The sequence below is a fragment of the Corvus brachyrhynchos genome, unplaced genomic scaffold (assembly GCF_000691975.1).
Source record: "Corvus brachyrhynchos isolate BGI_N302 unplaced genomic scaffold, ASM69197v1 scaffold1, whole genome shotgun sequence".
In the NCBI taxonomy this organism is placed as follows: Eukaryota; Metazoa; Chordata; class Aves; order Passeriformes; family Corvidae; genus Corvus; species Corvus brachyrhynchos.
Genome location: NW_008237222.1, coordinates 6,827,765 through 6,848,583, shown reverse-complemented (window position 1 = coordinate 6,848,583; position 20,819 = coordinate 6,827,765). Strand labels below are relative to the sequence as shown.

At 36.5% G+C, this 20,819-nt stretch overlaps 1 protein-coding gene across 2 annotated transcripts in view; it reads right to left on the bottom strand.

Annotated features, from left to right (window-relative positions):
• VRK1 (vaccinia related kinase 1) overlaps nucleotides 1–20,701 on the bottom strand; it is a 35,523-nt gene extending 14,822 nt beyond the window's left edge. Inside the window, exons 1-12 of one of the 2 annotated variants that reach the window (XM_017729056.1) lie at nucleotides 20,670–20,701; nucleotides 18,893–18,896; nucleotides 13,499–13,661; nucleotides 11,973–12,028; nucleotides 7,653–7,722; nucleotides 7,174–7,261; nucleotides 5,652–5,760; nucleotides 5,418–5,510; nucleotides 4,278–4,410; nucleotides 2,926–3,046; nucleotides 1,999–2,057; nucleotides 976–1,154 (exon numbers count right to left, since the gene is read on the bottom strand). In XM_017729056.1, coding sequence (XP_017584545.1) covers nucleotides 976–1,154; nucleotides 1,999–2,057; nucleotides 2,926–3,046; nucleotides 4,278–4,410; nucleotides 5,418–5,510; nucleotides 5,652–5,760; nucleotides 7,174–7,261; nucleotides 7,653–7,722; nucleotides 11,973–12,028; nucleotides 13,499–13,655 — 1,065 coding nt within the window. In that variant the 5' untranslated portion in view covers nucleotides 13,656–13,661; nucleotides 18,893–18,896; nucleotides 20,670–20,701. Of the gene's footprint in view, nucleotides 1–629; nucleotides 651–975; nucleotides 1,155–1,998; nucleotides 2,058–2,925; nucleotides 3,047–4,277; nucleotides 4,411–5,417; nucleotides 5,511–5,651; nucleotides 5,761–7,173; nucleotides 7,262–7,652; nucleotides 7,723–11,972; nucleotides 12,029–13,498; nucleotides 13,662–18,892; nucleotides 18,897–20,360; nucleotides 20,386–20,669 lie in introns of those variants that run through there. The other variant, XM_017729055.1, reaches the window with a different exon arrangement.
• Nucleotides 20,702–20,819: the final 118 nt, after the last annotated feature.

Genomic DNA, 20,819 nt, shown 5'->3' with positions numbered 1-20,819 from the left:
TTAGTACAGAGACCACAGCTGTATGATTTTAGCCAAAATACTATTTACTGGGCAAAAAGAACTAAGAAAAGCTGGACATATATCTTCAGAAGTCTTTAGAATACCACAGGTTTTTTTCTTTCCTGCTTTTCCCCCATCTTTAACACACTGCTGATCATGTCAGTAAGCAGGCAACATACTTGGACTATTATCCTGTACTGTAATTCTCAGTTCCCCAGCTCATGCTAAAGGAACCAATAAACTGCCCACCTGCCATTAACAAATGCAAACAAAGAAGTAATAAATGCAGTTTGAAGTACAAGATAATTGTCATTATTGCCATTATGTGACCACTTTTTCAGGGTTATAAGCTGTTTTAACATTCACCTTCCCTAAAGCTTAAAAAGTTCTTAATGCCATATTCAAATGGGAATTCAAATCCAGAGTTTAAGGCTTCTTAAATACAAAATAAAAAATACCCCTAGCCAACCGATACAGTTAAGACTCAAAAGTAACATATTGGATCACAGCGAAATCAATATGTAAATTCCAGAATCAAATACTTGGCATAAAGATGTTTACTTAAAACTAAGCTTTGAACTAGTCATGGAAAAGAAACTAATATGGAACAAAAACTAGACTTATCTTACCTTACATGTACTTTGATCCATCTGGAGTTTTACCAAATTAAAGAAATAAGTAAATTAACCAAAGTTCATCTGTTCAAATGTCATTATATCTAGGTATACAAATTTTGTTACCCAAGGTACTATCTACAATGAAAGTACCTCTATAAACATCACTCTATATCAAGTTTTATTAAGAATTAGTGAAGTTGAATTAGAGAAATAACGTGTGCAACCAGGACTTAAACAAATGACTATTTAATTATTTGTTGCTGGATGAAAGTATGACACCTACTTCCAACACCACTAACTCTTACTTAGCTCAACAAAATGCAATAAAAGCTGACATTATTAATTTTTAGAGTAAAACCTTTTGCACGGGATTTCTTTGAAAGTCTCCATTCTCTGCCAAGCCAAAGTCAAGCACGCCATCATCTTTTTGCCCAATGGCCTTGAGACCTTGCAGAAGTATTTCTCGGAAATGCTGATAAACAGGTTTCTCTTCATAGCTCAATAGCTTCACCTTTTCCATATATTTGGCTATTTCATCTAAAGAAATGGCACCTCCAATTAATTTCTATTTGAAAACATTTTAATCATTCACTTTTACTAGAAAAGAGACAGAAATTATGCATGCACTACTCATGCTATTTTTGAAATGGTTACTTATAAACTTATAATAACTATGTTTTTACTACAACACATTTTAGAAAAAAATTATACCAAGGTTCATTACCCAGTGATGGCAGCATCACTGTTTTTTACATGTTTATTGCAATGAAGAAAACAGTCAGTCATAAAAAAAGGTAACAGGCTAATCTTCACCAATGAATGCTTATTTACATGGTATTTCTTATGTCTATATTTAAAAATGTGGAAAAGGAAATTCAATGTTATCTCAGAACTTCATCAGTTCAAGACTGAAACATATACTAAATAACACATGAAACATCAGACCACTGAAAAAACAGACAAGTCACGGTTGACAGAGAAAATTCTTCTAATCACCAGAAATAGCTGGAAATAACTAAATATTAAGATCCCAAGAAAGTGTATTTGTAATAGAGTCAGTTAAAAAAAATAATGTACTCAGCAAATCACCTCTGCAAAATAGGAACAATCTATACTTCAAGTTTGCATTACTTACTAAATTTCCATATCTAAAATTCACTTGTGAAAAATCAATTTACACATCTCATGTTTGAAATTAGTACTGTCCTTAACCAGAAGCAACACAGTGTCTGCAGTGCATAAAACTGCAGCCAAAAGGAAGAGTCTAAATTTCTCTTAAGCAACAATCTAATTCATGCCACTTTGTTGTTCCTGATTGAAAGGAAGAATTAAAGTAGGTACAAAGTTCAGTGAACAAGTATTTTAAAATAGCTCCTCTTACCTGGTTTATCTTTCCCAGGAAAGCATTTGTCCATCAAAATGGAAATATTATCTCTACATCTGAAAAACAAAATTAGTCAAAAAGACTGTTTCTTTTGAATTTTCAATCTTGTCCTGCTCTGATAAACTATTTAAGTACCCAGTTTGGGCCACTGTCAGATACAAGAAACATACTACATAAACCTCTGGTATGACTTAGTATGGCCATTTGTAGGTGTGCAGCACACTTGAGAACCTGATGAATGCCAGGTGGGCTACCTGAAACAGTTGCTGATTGTTGTAAAAGCAAGTAGAAGACTGAAGATAAAGAACTGGTCCATTTTAAACTCTCACATACCAATGCTAAGGAAGCCAAATAACAAATACTTGTTAATGAGATAGTAACTGCTATGCTGGGACAGCTCTCTTCATATTAAATATCTGACAAGACATGGTTGATCTGGGCTGAGGGGAAGGCATGTTAACATTGAGGCTGAGGGACAAAATGAAAAATAATTTTAAAATCCCATGATGGTAGTCCTCTAGCTGGAATGATGCTCAAAGACATCTAAGATTCTCCTTTAGCCTTCATTTCTGCCACATGCATCAGAGCATGGTGTTAAAGGGACTCGTACTCCACACTTTTCTTCCCGTAAAGCACAGCTGATGGTCACCTGCATCCTGCTAAGAGTGCTTTTGGCTTCACTATGGCAATTCTAAAGTGACAATACCGCAGTGGAAAAATAAACATTTCACATACACAAAAGAAGACAGCAGAACAGTACAAGTGAAGTTTAATTACAAGTCAAGGATACATGAGACACAAAGGGAAAATGAGGGATACAGAAAACAATAGCTACTCACCGAGAGGGAACATACTGAAAGTACAAAGCATTTCTATGGAAAGATATTTTCATTCTCAAAAGAGAGAAAACACGTAGTTTCTCACCTGATTTTTGAGTCTCTGACAAAATTTGGATCTTTCAAATTATCTTCCCATGGTAGATGGCCACTAAGCCAATGAATCATACAGTAACCCAAGATCTCCAGATCGCCACGTCTCGATGGTGCTAAATATAAATACACATATGAATAAACCAACCGTAACACCAGCTAATAAAGCACACACAGTTTAACAACAGTAAAAATTTATAAATATGTTAAGACAGTGCTAACAACGTAACACTACCATATCTGTTACTTATATCTTTATTTTAGCATCAAAGCTAGGAAGGAAAAAATATTGTTCCTACATCTGGAAGGACAACTTCATTTTCAAGTCCTTTATCAATCTCCTATTCAAAGACATGACATGCTGCAGTTATCCCAATTTGGGAAGCTTTTTAAGTACTCAGGTTGTGGAAAAAATAGAACAAGTTAGTGAAATGATTGACTTTCTGTTCAAAACAGTTTTTACTTCCCTTCTTCTATAAAAAGGTAGAAGTGCTGAGACCCCACCTCCCCCAAAAATAATTCCACAATGCTGAACTATTTTATGTGGCCTGGAAACTGAACGGAGGACAGTATGAGATCAGATCCCTAAGCCTTCACAAAAAAACCCCACCCAGAAACAAGCAACCACAAAAAAAGCCTCACCAAAACAACACCACACGTACACTGACCACGGACTACACTAGAAGTATAAATTGGCAAATCAAGTCATCTTTGGTTATGTTCAGCTTTGAGTATCCTCAAGCAAATAATAATTTTCAACAACTATTATTTTTTGCAGAACACACTCTTATGCTAATAAAGCAAAATTTAAGAATTAAGAAAATGAAGTTGATATTCACTATGAATCTTCAGTGATTAATCAGATACAGACCTCTCCTTTCCATATTCAACCTTTTCTCACTCCTTGCGTTTTGATGGTCAGTGACTATAGGCATAATTAATTAATTAAATGAAGTTTATTGAGTTAAAATAAAGAATATTTTCACATTGATAACAACAACTATTTTTCTCCTAAAACCAGGACCTATTTTTCCATCAAGATCTCACAAGCACGATTCCATTTCTGCTTGGTTAATATGAAGCAATATGCTGAACCTCTTAACAGTCTTTATAAATTAAGGAGCTCTAGTTAAGAAAGTTACATTAAAAATACAATTAGTAAAAGTTAGTAAACGAAAAAAAAGAAAAATGCCATCATAGCACATAAGGAACTAAAAAAAAAAAAAGGAAAAACATTTCTTTTTACAACCAGAAACCTGGTTTGTTTATTTGCTGCACTGAGTTTTGTAAAGTCTCATTTATACAAAGGGATACCCAAATGCCTGTTGCTGAGTTTTACATACTTACCCACACCCTTGTGTGCGTCAATACTGGTATATTCAATAGTTCCATCATGGCACCTTTTAGGATCTTCTTTATATACTTTGTGAGCTCCTTCAGGACAGTATCGGTAGGCGAGTCCGTAATCCACCAAGTACACCTAGTAATTTCCACAAATTATTCTAAGGTTAAACAACTATAAATACAAAAACTACACAAATGATAAATGCAACTCCCAACTATTCTCATAACTTCCTTGAAAGTATTAAGAATGGTGAGTTGTTCAACTTTGAATGATTCTCCGTACTTTATTAATCTTAATGCATATGATTTGAAAACAATGTCAGATAGGTTTTATTGTTTTCCATAAAGCAGTCTGATCTGGAAGTCATTTCTTGCTGCTACAGAAGGCAAGTACAGTACAACAATTATCACCAATAAAATCAAATTTAAAAAAATACCAAAAAAACCAAACCAAAACAACTAACAAGCAAAAAAAGAAGTAATGTCCGTAGAGTTATAAATACAATCACTCTGCTACCCTCTTTAAAGCCAGTTGACCCATTTGAACAATACTACATACTACTACTACTCACTAACAAGGGTTACCTTGAGAGAACTGAAATTATTTTACATCTTTCAAAAGCTAAAACATTTGGGCAAGAACACATACATAATTCCGTAACTCTAATATGCATTGTTTGAATGGTAAAGAGAGTTAAAAATGCAGAAAAATGAAAGACTTCCGTAAATCAAGTGGAACAATCAACACTTTAAAGACCAATTTTTCCAAGTAACAGAACACTTATCTGATGGATTTCTTGAACAAAGCAATGAGGTAACAATGCAGACAGGCAAACATAATTTACCAGTGTGCTATATAATTTTAGGCTTCCACCTGCAAATACCTATTTGTGAGTCAATTTTTTTTTAATCTCAAGAATTTCTCTAGAATACTATTTAGGCCAAATAGTCAATTGATAACTGTCCAGCAAAATCCATTAAAAAAATCACAGAATATTAACTAGATATAAATGTCAAGCAGAAATAATGTTACCATATACATTCTTAAAAATCAGCTTCTGCTAGATTTCACAGGTTCAAAGCACTTTCATTGTTGTCAAATAGAAGGTTTAAAACATGAGGAGTAAAATGCATTATAAATACCTGATTAGGGTTCTTGTAACTCAGAAGGAGGTTTGCAGCCTTGATGTCTCCATGCACATATTCATGCTCATGGACATATTCCAGAATATCAAGCTAACAAAACAAAAGTCATGTAAATGCAGTACCGAGGTCCGCCCACCAGAGGACCCGGACTCGGCACAAAAGTGGGACTGAACTGAGAGACTTACAGAGGGAAGACAGATTGAGAAAACAAAATGTATTTTTTAAACTTACTATTCTCAGGCCTAATTGTAGTACAGTTTTATGGGGAAACTGCTTTGCATTCTCTTCATATATCTTCTGAAGATCTCTGCCGAATCGGTCCATTATCATAAATCGATAGCTAAATGCGAGGACAAAAAAAAATAAACAAACAAAACAAAACAACAAAAAAACCCACCAAAAAAACCAGCAAAGTTACTGAATTGTACTTAGCAAACTATTTTATCTGTGTTAACTGTACTAACTAGTGATTGAATATGTCTCTCAAAAGAAACTGTAGGAAATACGTGACTTTTTTTAACGCTGTACATCAATTCTTACCTTTTTTATATCAGCTACTCAAATGCTCATCCATCAAAAGAACTGCTCTTTATTCTAGTTATGCAACACAATAACAAGTACTCACAGAGGAAAACATCCCTATTGTAACTCACTATAGGTAAAACTAAGCATCATCTACTTACAAAAATACATTTCTTAGTTTTTATAAATGACTTAACATGTCCACTTACAATGTTCCTTCACTGAAATCTACTGCAAACTTTTTTTGACCTACTGTTAACAACAAAAACCTCTCACTTGCCGAAGGTGGTTCTGCTATTCACTGCTATGGACAAACTGGTTCTAGAGCTATAAATGTTCATAGTGGCTATATTAAAGAAATTTATGCACTAAACACTGCAAAGTCACTTTTATTTGCAGGATAAAATAAATGATAGATTTACTTTTGCCTCTCAAAACGAATGTTGTTTTTACATTAGGTTAGTTTCACAGTTGAGGACCTACTGAAACACTGATACTTCTGACATACTAAGGCATACACGCCGACCACACAAAGAAGCCTGACCTACTGTAAGATCTTCAGTAAGCAGAGAATTACTAAAACTCCTTTGCAGCACAGCTGTTTAGAGAACGGCCACTAGGAAACAAGGACTATTACATAAACAGGCATTAACATTAAAGACCAAGTAACAAAAACCTTTCCTGGCATGGAACAATACTAAAAACTATCCCTAGACTTAAAACAAATTTAACATGGGAGTAGCAATTATTCTAGCTCACAGATTAAGCAAAAAAAAAAAAGCCCTATCCCTAGGGAAAACTGAACAGGTTTGAGTGAGTACTAAGTCCTTAATATTTGTGAGTGAAAATACTCTTTAAATGCACGAAACAAGAAAAAGTTTGAAGGTAGTCATATTATTCCAGGACGTGTACATTAGAAATTGACTTTAATTAAAATATAGAAAGCTTCTAAACCACATATACATAAATAGCATCATTGTATTACAGCAATGTTCACAAAAATTATAAAGACTGTAACAAACACAAATAGAAGTAACAAATAGAATACAGATAAAATGTATCTATTTATATAGTCCCTAAACACACCCCACCATGAACATGAAAATTTGTAGCAGAAGTGAACAACATTAAGATAAACAGAAAATACACCTTATTAAGTAACTTAGGCTAAAAGAAAGAATGGTTGTGGATGAAATAAATTCCAACATATGTCAATAGAAGATATATTCACCTGTTTCCATTTCTTTCATGCAAGCCAGAACCCCAGTATCTTGGTACACCTAAATATTTCAGTTTATGGGACTTAGTCCACTTCTGAACTGAAAACACAAATAAAGTTAAGTTCATGAATTTGCATGAGTAGAGACATACATAAAAAGGGAGCAGTCACATTGCTTACTGTTTCTGCGTACTCTGAGCTGTTTCTTTCATGGAAATATGTATGCAAAGTATACAGTAAAGTTAGTCACATATCCATTGTAGGGACAGAGATGCAACTCAAGTTTAAATTTAGACAATACCACCAACAGAACTACAAAAAACTTCTTACCAAAACCCTCTAATTTACTATATATATGAATTAGATTTCAATAATTTAAAAATAATTTTGAAAATAACCTAAAGAGATTCTCAAAGTTCAGCCTTATTTCTACAGGCTCTATTTTCCTAAATACTTGTAGTTCATTAAAAACATTTTAATAGACTGCTTACTTTCATCTGGCTTAGCAGCTCGCATGTAGAACTTTAACTCAGTAAAAAGAGGTCCATTCTGGCTGGGTTCCTTTAAGACAATTTAAAATTCATTAAAAACTGCTCTGTTAATGACTAATAATTATTAAAAGTTCATAAAATGTAACATCCACCCTATAATAACACATTCTCCCTGAAATGCTCTACCTGATGCTGATAAACTCAATAGAATATCTTGTTTTTATAAAAGAAATTTAGCTCTAAAAGCTATTTTTTATTATAAATGGCTTGACATTAAGGATATCAGAGAATACTGCCCCATAACAAAAGACTAAAGAATAAGAAATTAACTGAAAAGCATAGAAATATTAACACTTATTGGCAGAAGTTTAGCAGAGAACATTAAACAATGTTATCTCAGATTTTCCAGATTACAGCTGGATTGCATCAGTTGTAGTAGCCTTTAGTGATCTTAAAATAACACCTGAAATGATTCAATGAAAAAATCTTAACAAAAGTTAAATTCTTGTTGAACATAAAGCATTTTGTTCCCTTATACAGTAGTTGACCAAGATAAAAATAACAGAGGATTTCAAAATTTTTCTAAATTACAAGAACTACACCTATTTTGATTTCAGAGTCTACCTTGTATTTAATACATTTCAGTTCCATTTTCAAGGGACAAATCTACAGGAAGCATGTCTTACAAGTAAAGCTCAAGAGAGAAATTCCTATGAAAACACCAAAGCTTTGAAATACTGCAAGAACAACAGATGGGCAAGTATCTTGACTCTACACTTCCAGAACTTGGTAAGGAAAAAAGAAAATAAAACATGTTCTCAATTCTTGTAATTTTTGAGTGATTGATTTTGAGATGAGCTTAAGCAATATATTTTTGTCAAGTTACTCAAATATATCCAAATTCATTCTCTCTCTTGAAAATACCTGTTTTAGAATATCCTACACTTAAAAAATAACAAAATGGATGCAATTACTGGCAAAAAAATTCAGGAATAATACAATCACATGACATTAGATACACATCAATCTTAAATGTGTTTAATCTTGGCTTTTAAATGCAGATGTAGTGATCCAGCAAATTGCTAAAGGCCAGGCTGTAGCACTGAGCTAAGAGAGGCTCGCTGCTGTTCTCATCTCACCGGAGCAAGGCAGAGCTCAAATGCGCCCCTGACCGCGGGCTTTGGTGCACTGATGTGAGGGCTCGGAGGCACAGCTGGACAGGGACACGCTGGGAGCAGATACCACCAGCTGGGCACCACTCCTGGGCCTGGACACTTGATTACAAAGCTACAGCCTATCTCCACCTCACTTTCTCAGCAGCACTGCCCTGATAAACAACGGAGCCAAGACAGCTTTCTGGCATCTCCTTGTGAGAAGGAACCAGGAAGCAGTAACAAAACCAAAGACAGTCAGATCAATTATCAACACAGACAAACTTTGGTACCTGCACATTAACTTTCACAGTTCGTTTATTTATCCACAATGTACAACAAATTAGAAATACTGAGATTATATATGCAGAAAAGAAGGGTTAAATAGCTGAATTCTTCTATGGCAGCTATCTCGAACACACATTACTTGACCTATTCACTTGATCCTACGTAACATAATCTATTAATACCCTAACTTATTAGAATATGAATTCTTATATACAATTTTCATTCCATTTACACAGGTTTGAACAACGTTGTTTTCCTACTAAAATACAGCAAAAAATTAGGTGTTAAAAATTCATACAGTATTTATCTATAAATAAATTATTCCACAAAAATTTATGTCTCAGTGCTGAAAAAGAGATGTATCTTTCTCTGGTCAGAAAGAAAAATCTGCTGTCTTTTCATACTTGGAGAATGGATAAATGATTTAGCCATAAACCAGATCTTAAAAGTTAACTATGAACGTGTTTTCCCACAGTACCATTAATTCTACCTACAGATAAATAAATGCATATGTGATGCTAAAAAAGCTTACACAATGTCCAATATTTGCCATAATAATCCAGAAGGAGTGCAAACAAATTTCTACAGCTTTATGCCCAGGGTCATTCTAAACACATGACTTATAAAACTGAAATTAAACTCTTATTCAAGAAGATAACATAATGAAAGATTGATTATAGAGTACATGTCAAAACCCAACAAATTTCAAGTAGTGTTTTAAGAATTCTGATCTTTTTCAGTCAGAAATGTCATGAAATGTAATTAAGCCCTGCATCCACTCCTGAACAATGACATCTGAAAGGTCCACATGTTAAAAAGCGCTTTTTTTTTTAATAAAAGCTGTGATCCATTTCATACTGCTCAGACATCAATACTATGAGGACATGTCAAAGCCTAAGCCAATTTCCATCCTGCTTTAATACCTTTATTTGAAGAACATTACTTATAGAAGCACATATTTTGTTAAATACTAATAATTGTTCAAAGCTGTTAACCACTTTGCTTCAGCTGATAGAAAAACTAGCAACCACCCAGGCACCAGAAAATGGGCTCTTAGCTGTAGTTGTGTTCTACTAGACTGTAGAGGCATAATATGTTATGGGTCATTTGTGAGGCTAGCACAAAGACTGGGGCTATTCTTTACTGCCATAAAGACAAAATTACGAAAGGCAAATTAAAAGTGAGTAGTCATCTGGGATATTAGCAATGGAGGTATTTACAAAATGCTGCAACAAAGTGAATCTAGCATAGGAGCAACCCAAAAGTTGGGGCAACTCTTATATTCAAAAGTGGAGAGAAGCAGATGGACAGGTTTCAAACTCAGGAAAAGAGGGGGACGGGAATTACACACAGCATAAAGTAATGAATATCTGATGATTTTCACAGCAAGTCAAACCAGATTCTTCCATGAAAGTTAAATGGTGCTCTGCTTCCTGATCAGTCCAAACTCAGCAGGAGCCAGTAATTAGAAGCCACTGCCTCTCACAGGCAAACCACTGCTGCTGGTCTCAATGTCTGCCTTTAAAACAGGCCACAGCTCCAGTACGATGGACACCCCATCCTCAACAGTACAGGCTGAACATACTAACACAGGTTGCCACCACACAGCTGCAGGCTGGGGCTCCTGGTCTGTCTGCAATTGCTGCCCACGAACACCTAAGGCAGCAGCAGCAGGCTGATGTTGAAAGTGTGGCAGTCTGATATTTGCGCAGCAAGCACTGCTTTTTTCAGCGAGAGACAACACTTCGGAGGGAGGGTCATCACAAACTGCACCTTGGGGTGGAACAGTATCAAAACCAGTATTCTAAAATTTCCCCTTAGTCAGCAGATGTAAATACCAAGATTAAAGGCACATACTAACCAAAATGTATTTTACTCTAATTTAACCTAACCTTATAGTTTCAGGAACAAATGTTAAAAGCACTAACATAGATACAAAGTGGCTAGCTACTGCAGCAAGACATTTCAGTATCATTATGTAGTTTTACAAATAAAATGTTAAAACAGTGCAGTTCTGAACTGCGCTGAAATACTAATCTTTCACACTGTGAAGCTCTTGTACAGTTTTCTGGTATTTACTTTTATTGCAAGAGCAGAAGTGCCACCAAGATAATGAAGGGTCTGGATCTCCTATGGCTATTCCCATACTCCCTGTTTTTTCACTAAGACTTTGCAAGATCTTACCAGACCTATACAAAATACTCTGGCAAAATTTAAGAAAAAATACTTTATACCTTAGGAAGAAAAATAGCCAAATCCAAGTAAATAACTCTTTTTTTAGACTAAAACTGTAAGAATATTTCAAGTAATAGAAAGAATTTGCTGATTTGCTACAATGGGCTAAAAATGAGCTATCAACAGTGCTTTTTCTTCTCTCTAATCATTAGGTTAAAAAATCGTGTCAGTGATATTTTAATTCAATAGCAATTAGAACATGTATGTGGGTTATGAAAAAACATTTAAAGGACTTTGTGGAGACCTCAGGAATCAAAGTTTTGCTGTTTCTACTCATGAGCCATCTGTCAGTTTACCAACATCCAGTGGTGAGCAACAGTTCACAGAGACTCGCCGCTGAATCACAGAAATTCTCCAAAAGCTAGACAGATTTCATTCACTTGGTGATAACTGTGCTGTTTATAGGAAGCAAATGACAGAGAATCTGATCCATCTCATGGATCTTTTTCAATTCCACTGATATTCCATAATGATGTTCCTCATACACAGGAGTCCCAATTCTCAGCAGCATTTCTCTGTATCCCCACACTTTTATTTTAAATAGTACTTTGCAATGCATTATTTTCAGAAGTTGTTTTAAATTATACATTCTAATCTAGAACAAATATTTTCAAGTTGTGAAGTAAAAATTCAAATGCTCTCTTACCACTTTTGCAACATAAGGGGCATCACTGCCAACCGCCTTTGAAGAATTAACATCAGCTGTTAAAAAGGAAGCTTTCATTAGTAATAGGAAAGGAAACTCTCACAAAGCGTACACTTGCTATGCAGGATGGACAAACGTACAACAAAGTAACTAAGTACTGACAAGAACATAGACCAGTACCTTAGCCTTTGGTAAGAAAATCACTCTATATGTGAAGGCTACTGTATATGGATATTGCATTCTTGCATTCTCCCTTCTGTTTGAGGAGTACAGGCAGTTTACTAAATGAATGAGTTCATTTTTATTATCCAATAACTTTTTCCTACTCAATAGTATTCCTTTTGCTTTCTAGGACTATTATAAACATACAGATTGGTGGACATAAAGAAAAATAAATTTCATGTTGCCACGTCACGTATCCAAAGGTGACTTTCTGTTGCTACTAAGTTGTTGGTATTTGTGACAAAAGACACGGATACGAAGAACATCAAGTTAGGCAAGTATAAAGTACAGGAACAGTCAGGGTCACAGCGTTCTGCAAATGATGGGGAAGCAGAGAGCAAGCTTTGGCTTGAACAAAGCAGGAATTCGAGAGTTGGAACTCCAGTAAATTTAATAGCTCATTGAGCGAGGCTGAGTAAGTAGTTGAAAGCTTCTCTGGCAAAAAGCCACCCACTGGTCCTGTTTTTCTCCTTAACCCACTTATGCTGCAGTCTGTTCATTTTAAAAGCAGGACAGATTTTTTTCCTGTTTTCCAACTCAGTATGAATCCAGTGCAACCTTTTCCCCAAGATGAGGAAGACCATATTATAATGATCACATTAACTTTCATCCCTTCAAAACTGTTTGAAAAATGACTAGGGGCAATCAAGCAGAGAAGTCTCAAGACCTCTCTTATCTGTTCATGTGTCCAAGTAAAAGAGGTACTAAGTATGGAACACTATTGACTTTAAAAAGTTTTCCTTGTAATAGTACTGCAAAACAAGACCTGAACTGAGGCTTTAAACTGTAAGTTCTTTGATTTGTTTTTAGCATTGGTCACATTAAAAAAAGGATATGGCATGCCAAAAGTTCACAAGGCAATGGAAAAGTAAATGCAATACCAAAGTCTAAACCAGTCCAAATACTGGCTGACCAGTAGCCTCCAGATAATATGCACTGACAGTTTCAGTTCAGAATTCATCATTATAAAGACACTCATGCAAAAATCCAGTCTTTCAGCCAGACCAAAATTCAAATTTAAATAAATACTAAACTATCCTTTCCATGGCTAAAAAGTAACAAAGATTTTGATTTTTAAAAAGAATGAACTACCACTGGAAACTCATAAAACTAGTATTTAAAATGACCATTTATCTATTTTCAAGATTTTTTTCCAACACCATGACCCAAGCTAAGGTTCTAGTAAAAAAGATCACGTGAAGACACTTCATATTTCTAACTTAGGGTTAACTTTTCATTGTTTTGAATAGGGATAAACATCTCACTCTCCACTGTAAAGCATTATCAAAGATAGCTACACTTACCAAGGTATAGGCGTCCAAAGCCTCCCTGCCCTATAGGGGCACCTAATTTCCATTCTTTTCTTGATGTATCTGCAAGAACCTCCCCCAGACCAAACACTTCAGCAAGTTTCCTCTTTGCAGGGGCTCTTTTTCCAGCAGTTTTCTTATTATTTGGCATTTTCCCTAGAGAAAGTGAAGGGAAGAAAAAATAAAAAAAAATAGGTTACATGTTGATCCCACTTATTTTACATAAAAATCTGTTAGAAGCACAAAAAAGAATGGGTTGTTTAAGTTATAATTTATTACTACAAAGATACTTGAAAATAAATGCAGTAAGCAGTTTCATTGGCATGAATTCTAAGTGAGAAACAACTAATTTTTCCAGGCATCACAAAAAATTTGACAGCAAAAATCTTCACAAGAGAAACCTATTACAAGACCTTGTATAATACATGCTAAAAAAATCTCAGAATCTATCATATTCAATCAATCACAACCAATCATAGGTCTAAACTTAGAAAAAAGTAAACTTATGAAATAAAGCTCATCAGTTCTCCTGAAGTTAAACATGCATATTGAAAAACTGCAAGTCTTCAGTAGTAATATGAGGAATTCCCCTTACCTGTAAAAAATAAAAAGTCATTCAAACAATTAATTATTTTTTCTCCTATATAACTGCAAGAAAAAAATAATGAAAGTCTGGTTATTGTTTACAGGGCAGCACTGAATAGGTCATCACAAAAACTAGCACATAAATACCTATTTTGAGATCCCAAGTGTGAAACTATTACTGCTGCCTTCTCACAACCCCCGGTTTCAGATAAGCAATATTTGCAGAAATAACAGCCCACCAGAATACACCTCTTCTGCCAAACTGAATCATAGAATCATATCATATTGTGTATTGCAAAGAACCTTTTCAATGTCATCTAGTCCTTCTGCAATGAGCAGGGGCATCTTCAAACCAGATCAAGCTGCCCAGAGCCACATCCAATCTAAACTTGAATGTTTCCAGGTATGGGGCACCTACCACCTCCCTGGGCAACCTGTTCTACTGTTTCACCAGCCTCATTGTAAAAATTTCTAACTTCTATCTATTCTAAACTTTCTTTTTTTGAGCTGAGAACAATTACTCCTTGTCCCATTGCAAAAAGCCCCGCTAAAAGGTTTGTCCCCATCTTTCTTACAGCCCCCCTGTAAGTACTGAAAGGCTGCAAAAAGGTCTTCCTGGAGACTTCTCTTCTCCAGGCTGAATAATCCCAACTCTCTCAGCCTTTCATAACAGAAGTGTTCAATTCCTCTAATCATCTTTGTGTCCCTCCTCTGGACTTGCTCCAACAGGTCCATGTCCTTCCTGTGCTGAGGACCCCACAGCTGCATGCAGCACTGCAGATGGAGTCTCACCAGAGCAGGGCAGAAGGGCAGAACCCCCTCCCTTGCCCTGCTGCTTTGGATGCAGCACAGGATACACCTGTTTTTCTGAGCTGCTTGATGGCTCACGTACAGCTTCTCATCCACCGTCACCTTCAAGTCCTTCTTGGCAGAAGGCCTCGTTTTGAGCAAGTGTTTTGAGGTTTTAGTAGAGCCAGACTTTGCTGCACTAAAAGAAATTACTGCAAATGCAGCCATGACACAGCAAAGAGTGCACTAGGTCTCTTTACATGAAAGGCCTTCATAAATTGTTTTACAAAACACTGAGCTTTCCCTCTACCTTATGCAGATAAATGTCATACAAACAAGTCACATTTATTTTCTGAAAGATACCATTCTGATTGGTGGGATTTTATTATTTTGCTGGAAGTAGGAAGCAATATTAATACACAATTTGGGAAGTTTTTGGATAGCAAAATAACTTTTTCATAGTAGTCTAGCTACTCAATACAATAACCCTAAGGCAAACTCAGTTATTCGGCATCAGTTTTCCTCCTTCATTTCTAATGTTCCTCTAGGATTTTAGTTTCCCAAATAGAAAACTGCGTAACTGTGACAACTGTTCCAAAAGCACTCCCCCTCCTACAAAACTGGGTACATTCAGCAAATTTTCTTCCACAAAAAATGACTGTCACCCAAATAGCAACTGAAGAGAGAAGCCCATAACCACTTCTCTACTTACTAAAGACAAGAATAACTGTCAAGTTGCCTGAAAATGTTCTTCTGTCCACTAATACTCAAGTCTGCAGCTGTGACTGACCAAACCCCTCGAGGTGGAATGTGACAGAATAAAGCCCAACAGTGGATAAAACACTCCGTGGAGATGGAGAATGGTGATGTGCCCACGGATCTCTGGCAATAATGCAAAGGAACTCACAGGAGCGCAACACAAAGGGGGCCAGTGGGTGGCCTTTGTTTTAGGAAAGCAGCTAAATGACAGTTGAGTGGAGCTCAGAATTGCTAAGTGGATCAAATGGAGGTGTAAATGTCTCCCGAGATTAGCCAGGCCATCTTGGGGGCAGTGAATAGGAGGCTGAGTCCAATACAAGCATGCAAAAACTAAATAACTAGGAAAATAACTTCGAAAGAACAATGGGCTTGGGCTGGTTGCAATCCAAATATTCCTTCCCGGTGGCTGGGGACACCAGCATCGTGACAGTGAACATATTACAGAGACCAGTAATGAGAATCACAAGAGTTCTGTGACTGAACTGTGCATTGCAATTGCTGTATTTTGCCAAGTGTCACAATTATCTTGTTTTCAGTATATTTTGTATCATTCTCCTAAGTCAGAAATCTCCCATAGCATCAAATATCTTCAAATAAGTAAGTTTAATACTAAATATTACATCATTTATACATTGAACATCTAAAGTAACCTAGTCAGAGAGTAATGGACTCTGGCAGCAAGCAGTCTCCAGACACCACAGTCACTCAATACAGGAATAAATGCAGAAAAGAAGGTGCATCATTACAGGCCAAAGTTCTACTTTTTCAGTGTCTTTGTTGATCTGAGAAGTATCTTCATGTCATAGAACCACATCTGAATACCTTCTGAATATCGTACTCATATCTAAATGAGTAACTTCAACAAAGCACTTTTATGAAATACATCACAGGAAAATACTGGTATTTATCAACACCTACATTGCACAAGCTTCCTCATTATTACAAAATAGGATGTTTTAATTCTGCATTACTTTTCCATATTTCCCCTTCTATACAGTAACATTCTTCCCTACAATCAACACACATTTTACACATAAATTTTAAGACTAGCTTTACCCACATCATTATCCACAATCTCCAAGAAACTCCTCTCTACATCCCTTTGTCTTTCTTTTTTTTTAATCTTCAAGTGATACATAGTTTACTGTCTTGAAGGAAGATCCTTCCTCCAGATTTTCTCAGGAGAAAAATGAGACTTTCAGGTACCAAAGACAATTCCAGCCAGCTCAGATAAGACCATACCAGTGAGAAAGCAATGGTGTCAAAGTGACAGAAAGAACAGAGTGGTATAAAAGGCTACGTGTTGACATCACTTACAAGAGCAGGCCAAAAAGATCACTGCAGACCTTTAAGCAGCTTCACAGGACATCCAAATCAGGAAATGGATTAAAACAAAGGGGAGACTGAAATTATTAGAAGTGGTAATGAAATAAACCAGAAGTCTGGAGCCCCAAGGCTGACTCAGATAAAGTGAAAAAGAAAGTGCAAAAATCAGCAGCACTGCCCAGTGACTCAGATGTGGGACAAGATCACACACACTGTCATCTAAAGGATACCAAAACATATCCAAAATGAGCATGCTGTCCTCAAGCTAAGAAACAACTTATTGTCAATGTAAGAATCATGCAGAGGGCTTGAAGGACTGCACCCCCTTGATCTCTGAGTCATTACAAATAATTCGGGCAAGACTTGGACAGACACGCTTAGGTGCTTGAATGCTGGACAGATTGCTGCCCGTAAGAGAAAAATGTGTAGCCTCTCTTACAATAAAGCTAGCAGGCCTGTGAAACAAACCTATTGATACACTCCACATCTTTGACATTCACAGTGAGACTCGATAGCAGCCTCGCTTAAAAGGGAATTAAATTTACTTAAAATAGCTCCTCAAGAGTATCAAAGGAAGAGCTGGTGCTTCCCTCTTCTTCCACACCCCCGCTTATTTTGTTTAACATGGTCAATAATTGTACGCCTGAAGGTATTTATTTTTTTAAAAAATTGTTAATGACAACTTCCTTTATCCATAAAAGCAAAAATTCAAAATGGACATAAGTTTGAACGTCCCCAGCTGGGAACCCTGCCCTTAACAAATACACTAGATACACATACATGGTTTCTTGGCTGTCTGTATTCATACCCATCTGTTAACATGGCACTGTGCCTACTTACAAGTTGGTCAAACTATCAGCAGGCCATAGGTGCCAAACACTGATCGCTTGCAATGGGCAGCATGCACAATACTAAGCACTCACTCTCTTGCAAAAAAGCTGTTATCCAAGGAAATATTTAAGCAATGGCTGCACATGCTTTCACATTTATTTGGATAAATCCATTCAAATATCTTCCGTTAATTGAAACCAAAGACACCTGGACACAGCAGAAATTTTCTACATGAAAATACAGAACTAGGAAAAAAAAAAAACATGATAAAAAATGAAAAAAGACAATTAAAATTTAGTGCAAATTCTATCTTTCTATGTGCTTTTCAACCCACAGTAAACATGAGGGGTTTGTCAGGAAACTTAGGCACCAACAAACATAACATAGAGATGTCTTCTGTACATTGCACAACTGGAATAAAGCCATCTACTTCTCCCTAAAATCACTTTAAAAATTCACCACCACTACCCCTTCAAAAAGAAAAAAAAATCTTAAACTTTCCTCTCAATACTTCTTCCCATCAACAAAAGGAAATATTTTCTACTCACAGGTATTGTGAAGTTTAATTCATTAGTTCCTGCAATCATGCTAAAGTCCTTGGAAACAGTGCCATGGATGTCAAGTACTGTACTATCGTTCAAGTGTCAGACCTGACCCTACTTAGCTAAGGTGCCTGACAAGAACAATTTTCAAGGTGCATGATTGTAAACAGCATTTTATGTTGCTACAATGTGCTCAAAACAAAGGTTTTCCTACTAAGAAGTATGAATAACAGAAGTCTATTTGTCTAAACTCTCTCCAAAAGCCTCTTAGTACTACAAAAGCCTCTACCTAATAAAACATCTTGGAAGAAACAGAATACACTGTACTTGAGATACACTATTGATGCAAAATTGTCTGCGTATCAGTGGTGTTATCTTTACAAATGTTGTCTGCAATGGTTGCTACTTGAGCAATACTTGAACTCTTAGAATAAATATGAATAGCCACTTCTCAATTCTTGTTGCCATTCATTATCAACAAAACTCTGAAATGAATACAAAACAAATTTATTTTGAAGGAAGTATTTCTGCTGTGTGTCACATAAAACTGATTTCTTCCTGTTCTTCCTCTTTTATTTTCTGGAAAATGTAATTTTTACAGCTGTCTGTCTTAGTAGGACCTGTTTTCATTGTCAACCCAGAGAAGGCATGCTGATGACCAGTGCTCCCAGATGAGCAGGTAGTTCCAGCATGACCTGAAATCTATGTATCATTAAAACTGTTCATTAATCAAAGCAAGATCTATGTCTGCCTGAAAAAAAAAACCAAAATTAAGACAAGGAGAAAACAAAACTAAATTTTTGCTCAAGGAGTGGGGAAAAAAGAACATGACACTTTAAGACTTCTGAATACTGTAGAACTGTTTCATAGGAGGGATCTCACAAAAAATAACTGATGTGTCAGTGACTTGTCACACTAAGCAAGGTAGACCGTGAACAAAGACTTTCTTGCATAAATCAGACATCCTGTGACTGGTCTGTCATTGTGTTACGTCTGTGAAGACTTCTCCAATCGAAGTTCCTGACCATTAAGACACCTGATAATTAATGGCACTTACGGAAGAAGAGGCACTAAGGTTCTTTCCCCAAGAAATACAACAAAAATATCTTTTTAGACAAATTAATAAATGCCATTGATGTACCACAATTACTGAGAAACACATAATCACAACAGCACCATACTGGAGCAAGGCAATGCCTTTTTTTCCTTTTTTTGCTAAACAGACCAATATGACAGTATTTCAGAATGCAGGTTGTTCAGAGGTAGGAAACAGCCATTTACAAGAGCAATTACTGTGTTACTAATTTAAAATTGCCTTCTCAAAATCCATTACCTTCTTTTAAAGTTATTTTAAGGTCATTTAAGGTTCTCCTGAAAATCCTAAACATCACTCAGTTATCGCAATAAAAAACAGTGAGCATTGTAAGGTATCAAATCATGTCACTCCCAATCACCTCACCTCTATACCGACTGCAAATACCTAAAATACATGTGAGACACTTAAAAGCTTTTTGATAATTTGGCACACTGTATAAAAAGCAGCAGCTCTGAAGTTCATCAGGAATCCTGCCTCATTTGGGGGTTATCCCCAAGAATTTAGTGGACAGCTTATTCCTACAGAGGAAGGCTCAAACCCTTTGACACAGTAATAGTTACAGGAAGCTTCACAACATCTTCTGTATTTTTGTTAGCCATAAAAAGGGCCCATGGATTCCCTTTAAATTAATAAAAGCCTTTAAAGTGCTTAAGCACAAATTGAGAACAACACAATTCACCCTGCCTGCAACTCCTTAAGTCTTAAACAAGGAAGTTAAATAGCAAGAAACAGGACGTGAAGAAAAACCACAATGACAGAAACCAGCTTAGCCCAATTCTTACACAACAAGCCTTTCCTGATCCTAAAATCGCATATTTTTGTGATCCGTAGGCCTGTATTTTAAAAAAAAGTTTACTTCAAAACAAAACTCAGGAACGCCTCCCAACCAAGGTGATGGCACACCGGGATGATCCTGAAGGTGACAAACCTCTAAGTGGCACAGAGTATAGCTTTTACTCAGCCTCCTCCACCTCGCCTTAGCGCTACAAAAAAAAGAAACACGAAGGAAAACAACTTAGGCCGCTGCCACCGAAGGCAGCTTTAGAGCCCACAGGCCAGGAAGGCGGGGAAAGGGAGGAGTCCCCATACCTCAAGGGTGAAACTGAGGGAGCTCTGCCCCACCTGCCCCCGTTCTCTCCCTCCCTGCCGGCCCAGGAAGAGGCCTCCAGCGCCACGGGCTGGGCCAGGAGAGAGAAGAGAAGAGAAGGAGCCTTCCCTACGCCTGGGGAGAAACAAGGCCCGAGCGGGCCCAGGCGGTACCACCGGCCTCCTCCGCGAGGGAAGCGGGAAAACCGGCCCGCAATACGCCAGAAGAGCCGGTGACGATCGGCACGGCGAAGGGGATACGAAACAATGCCTCAAAACTCGCCTCCAAAAAAAAAAAAAC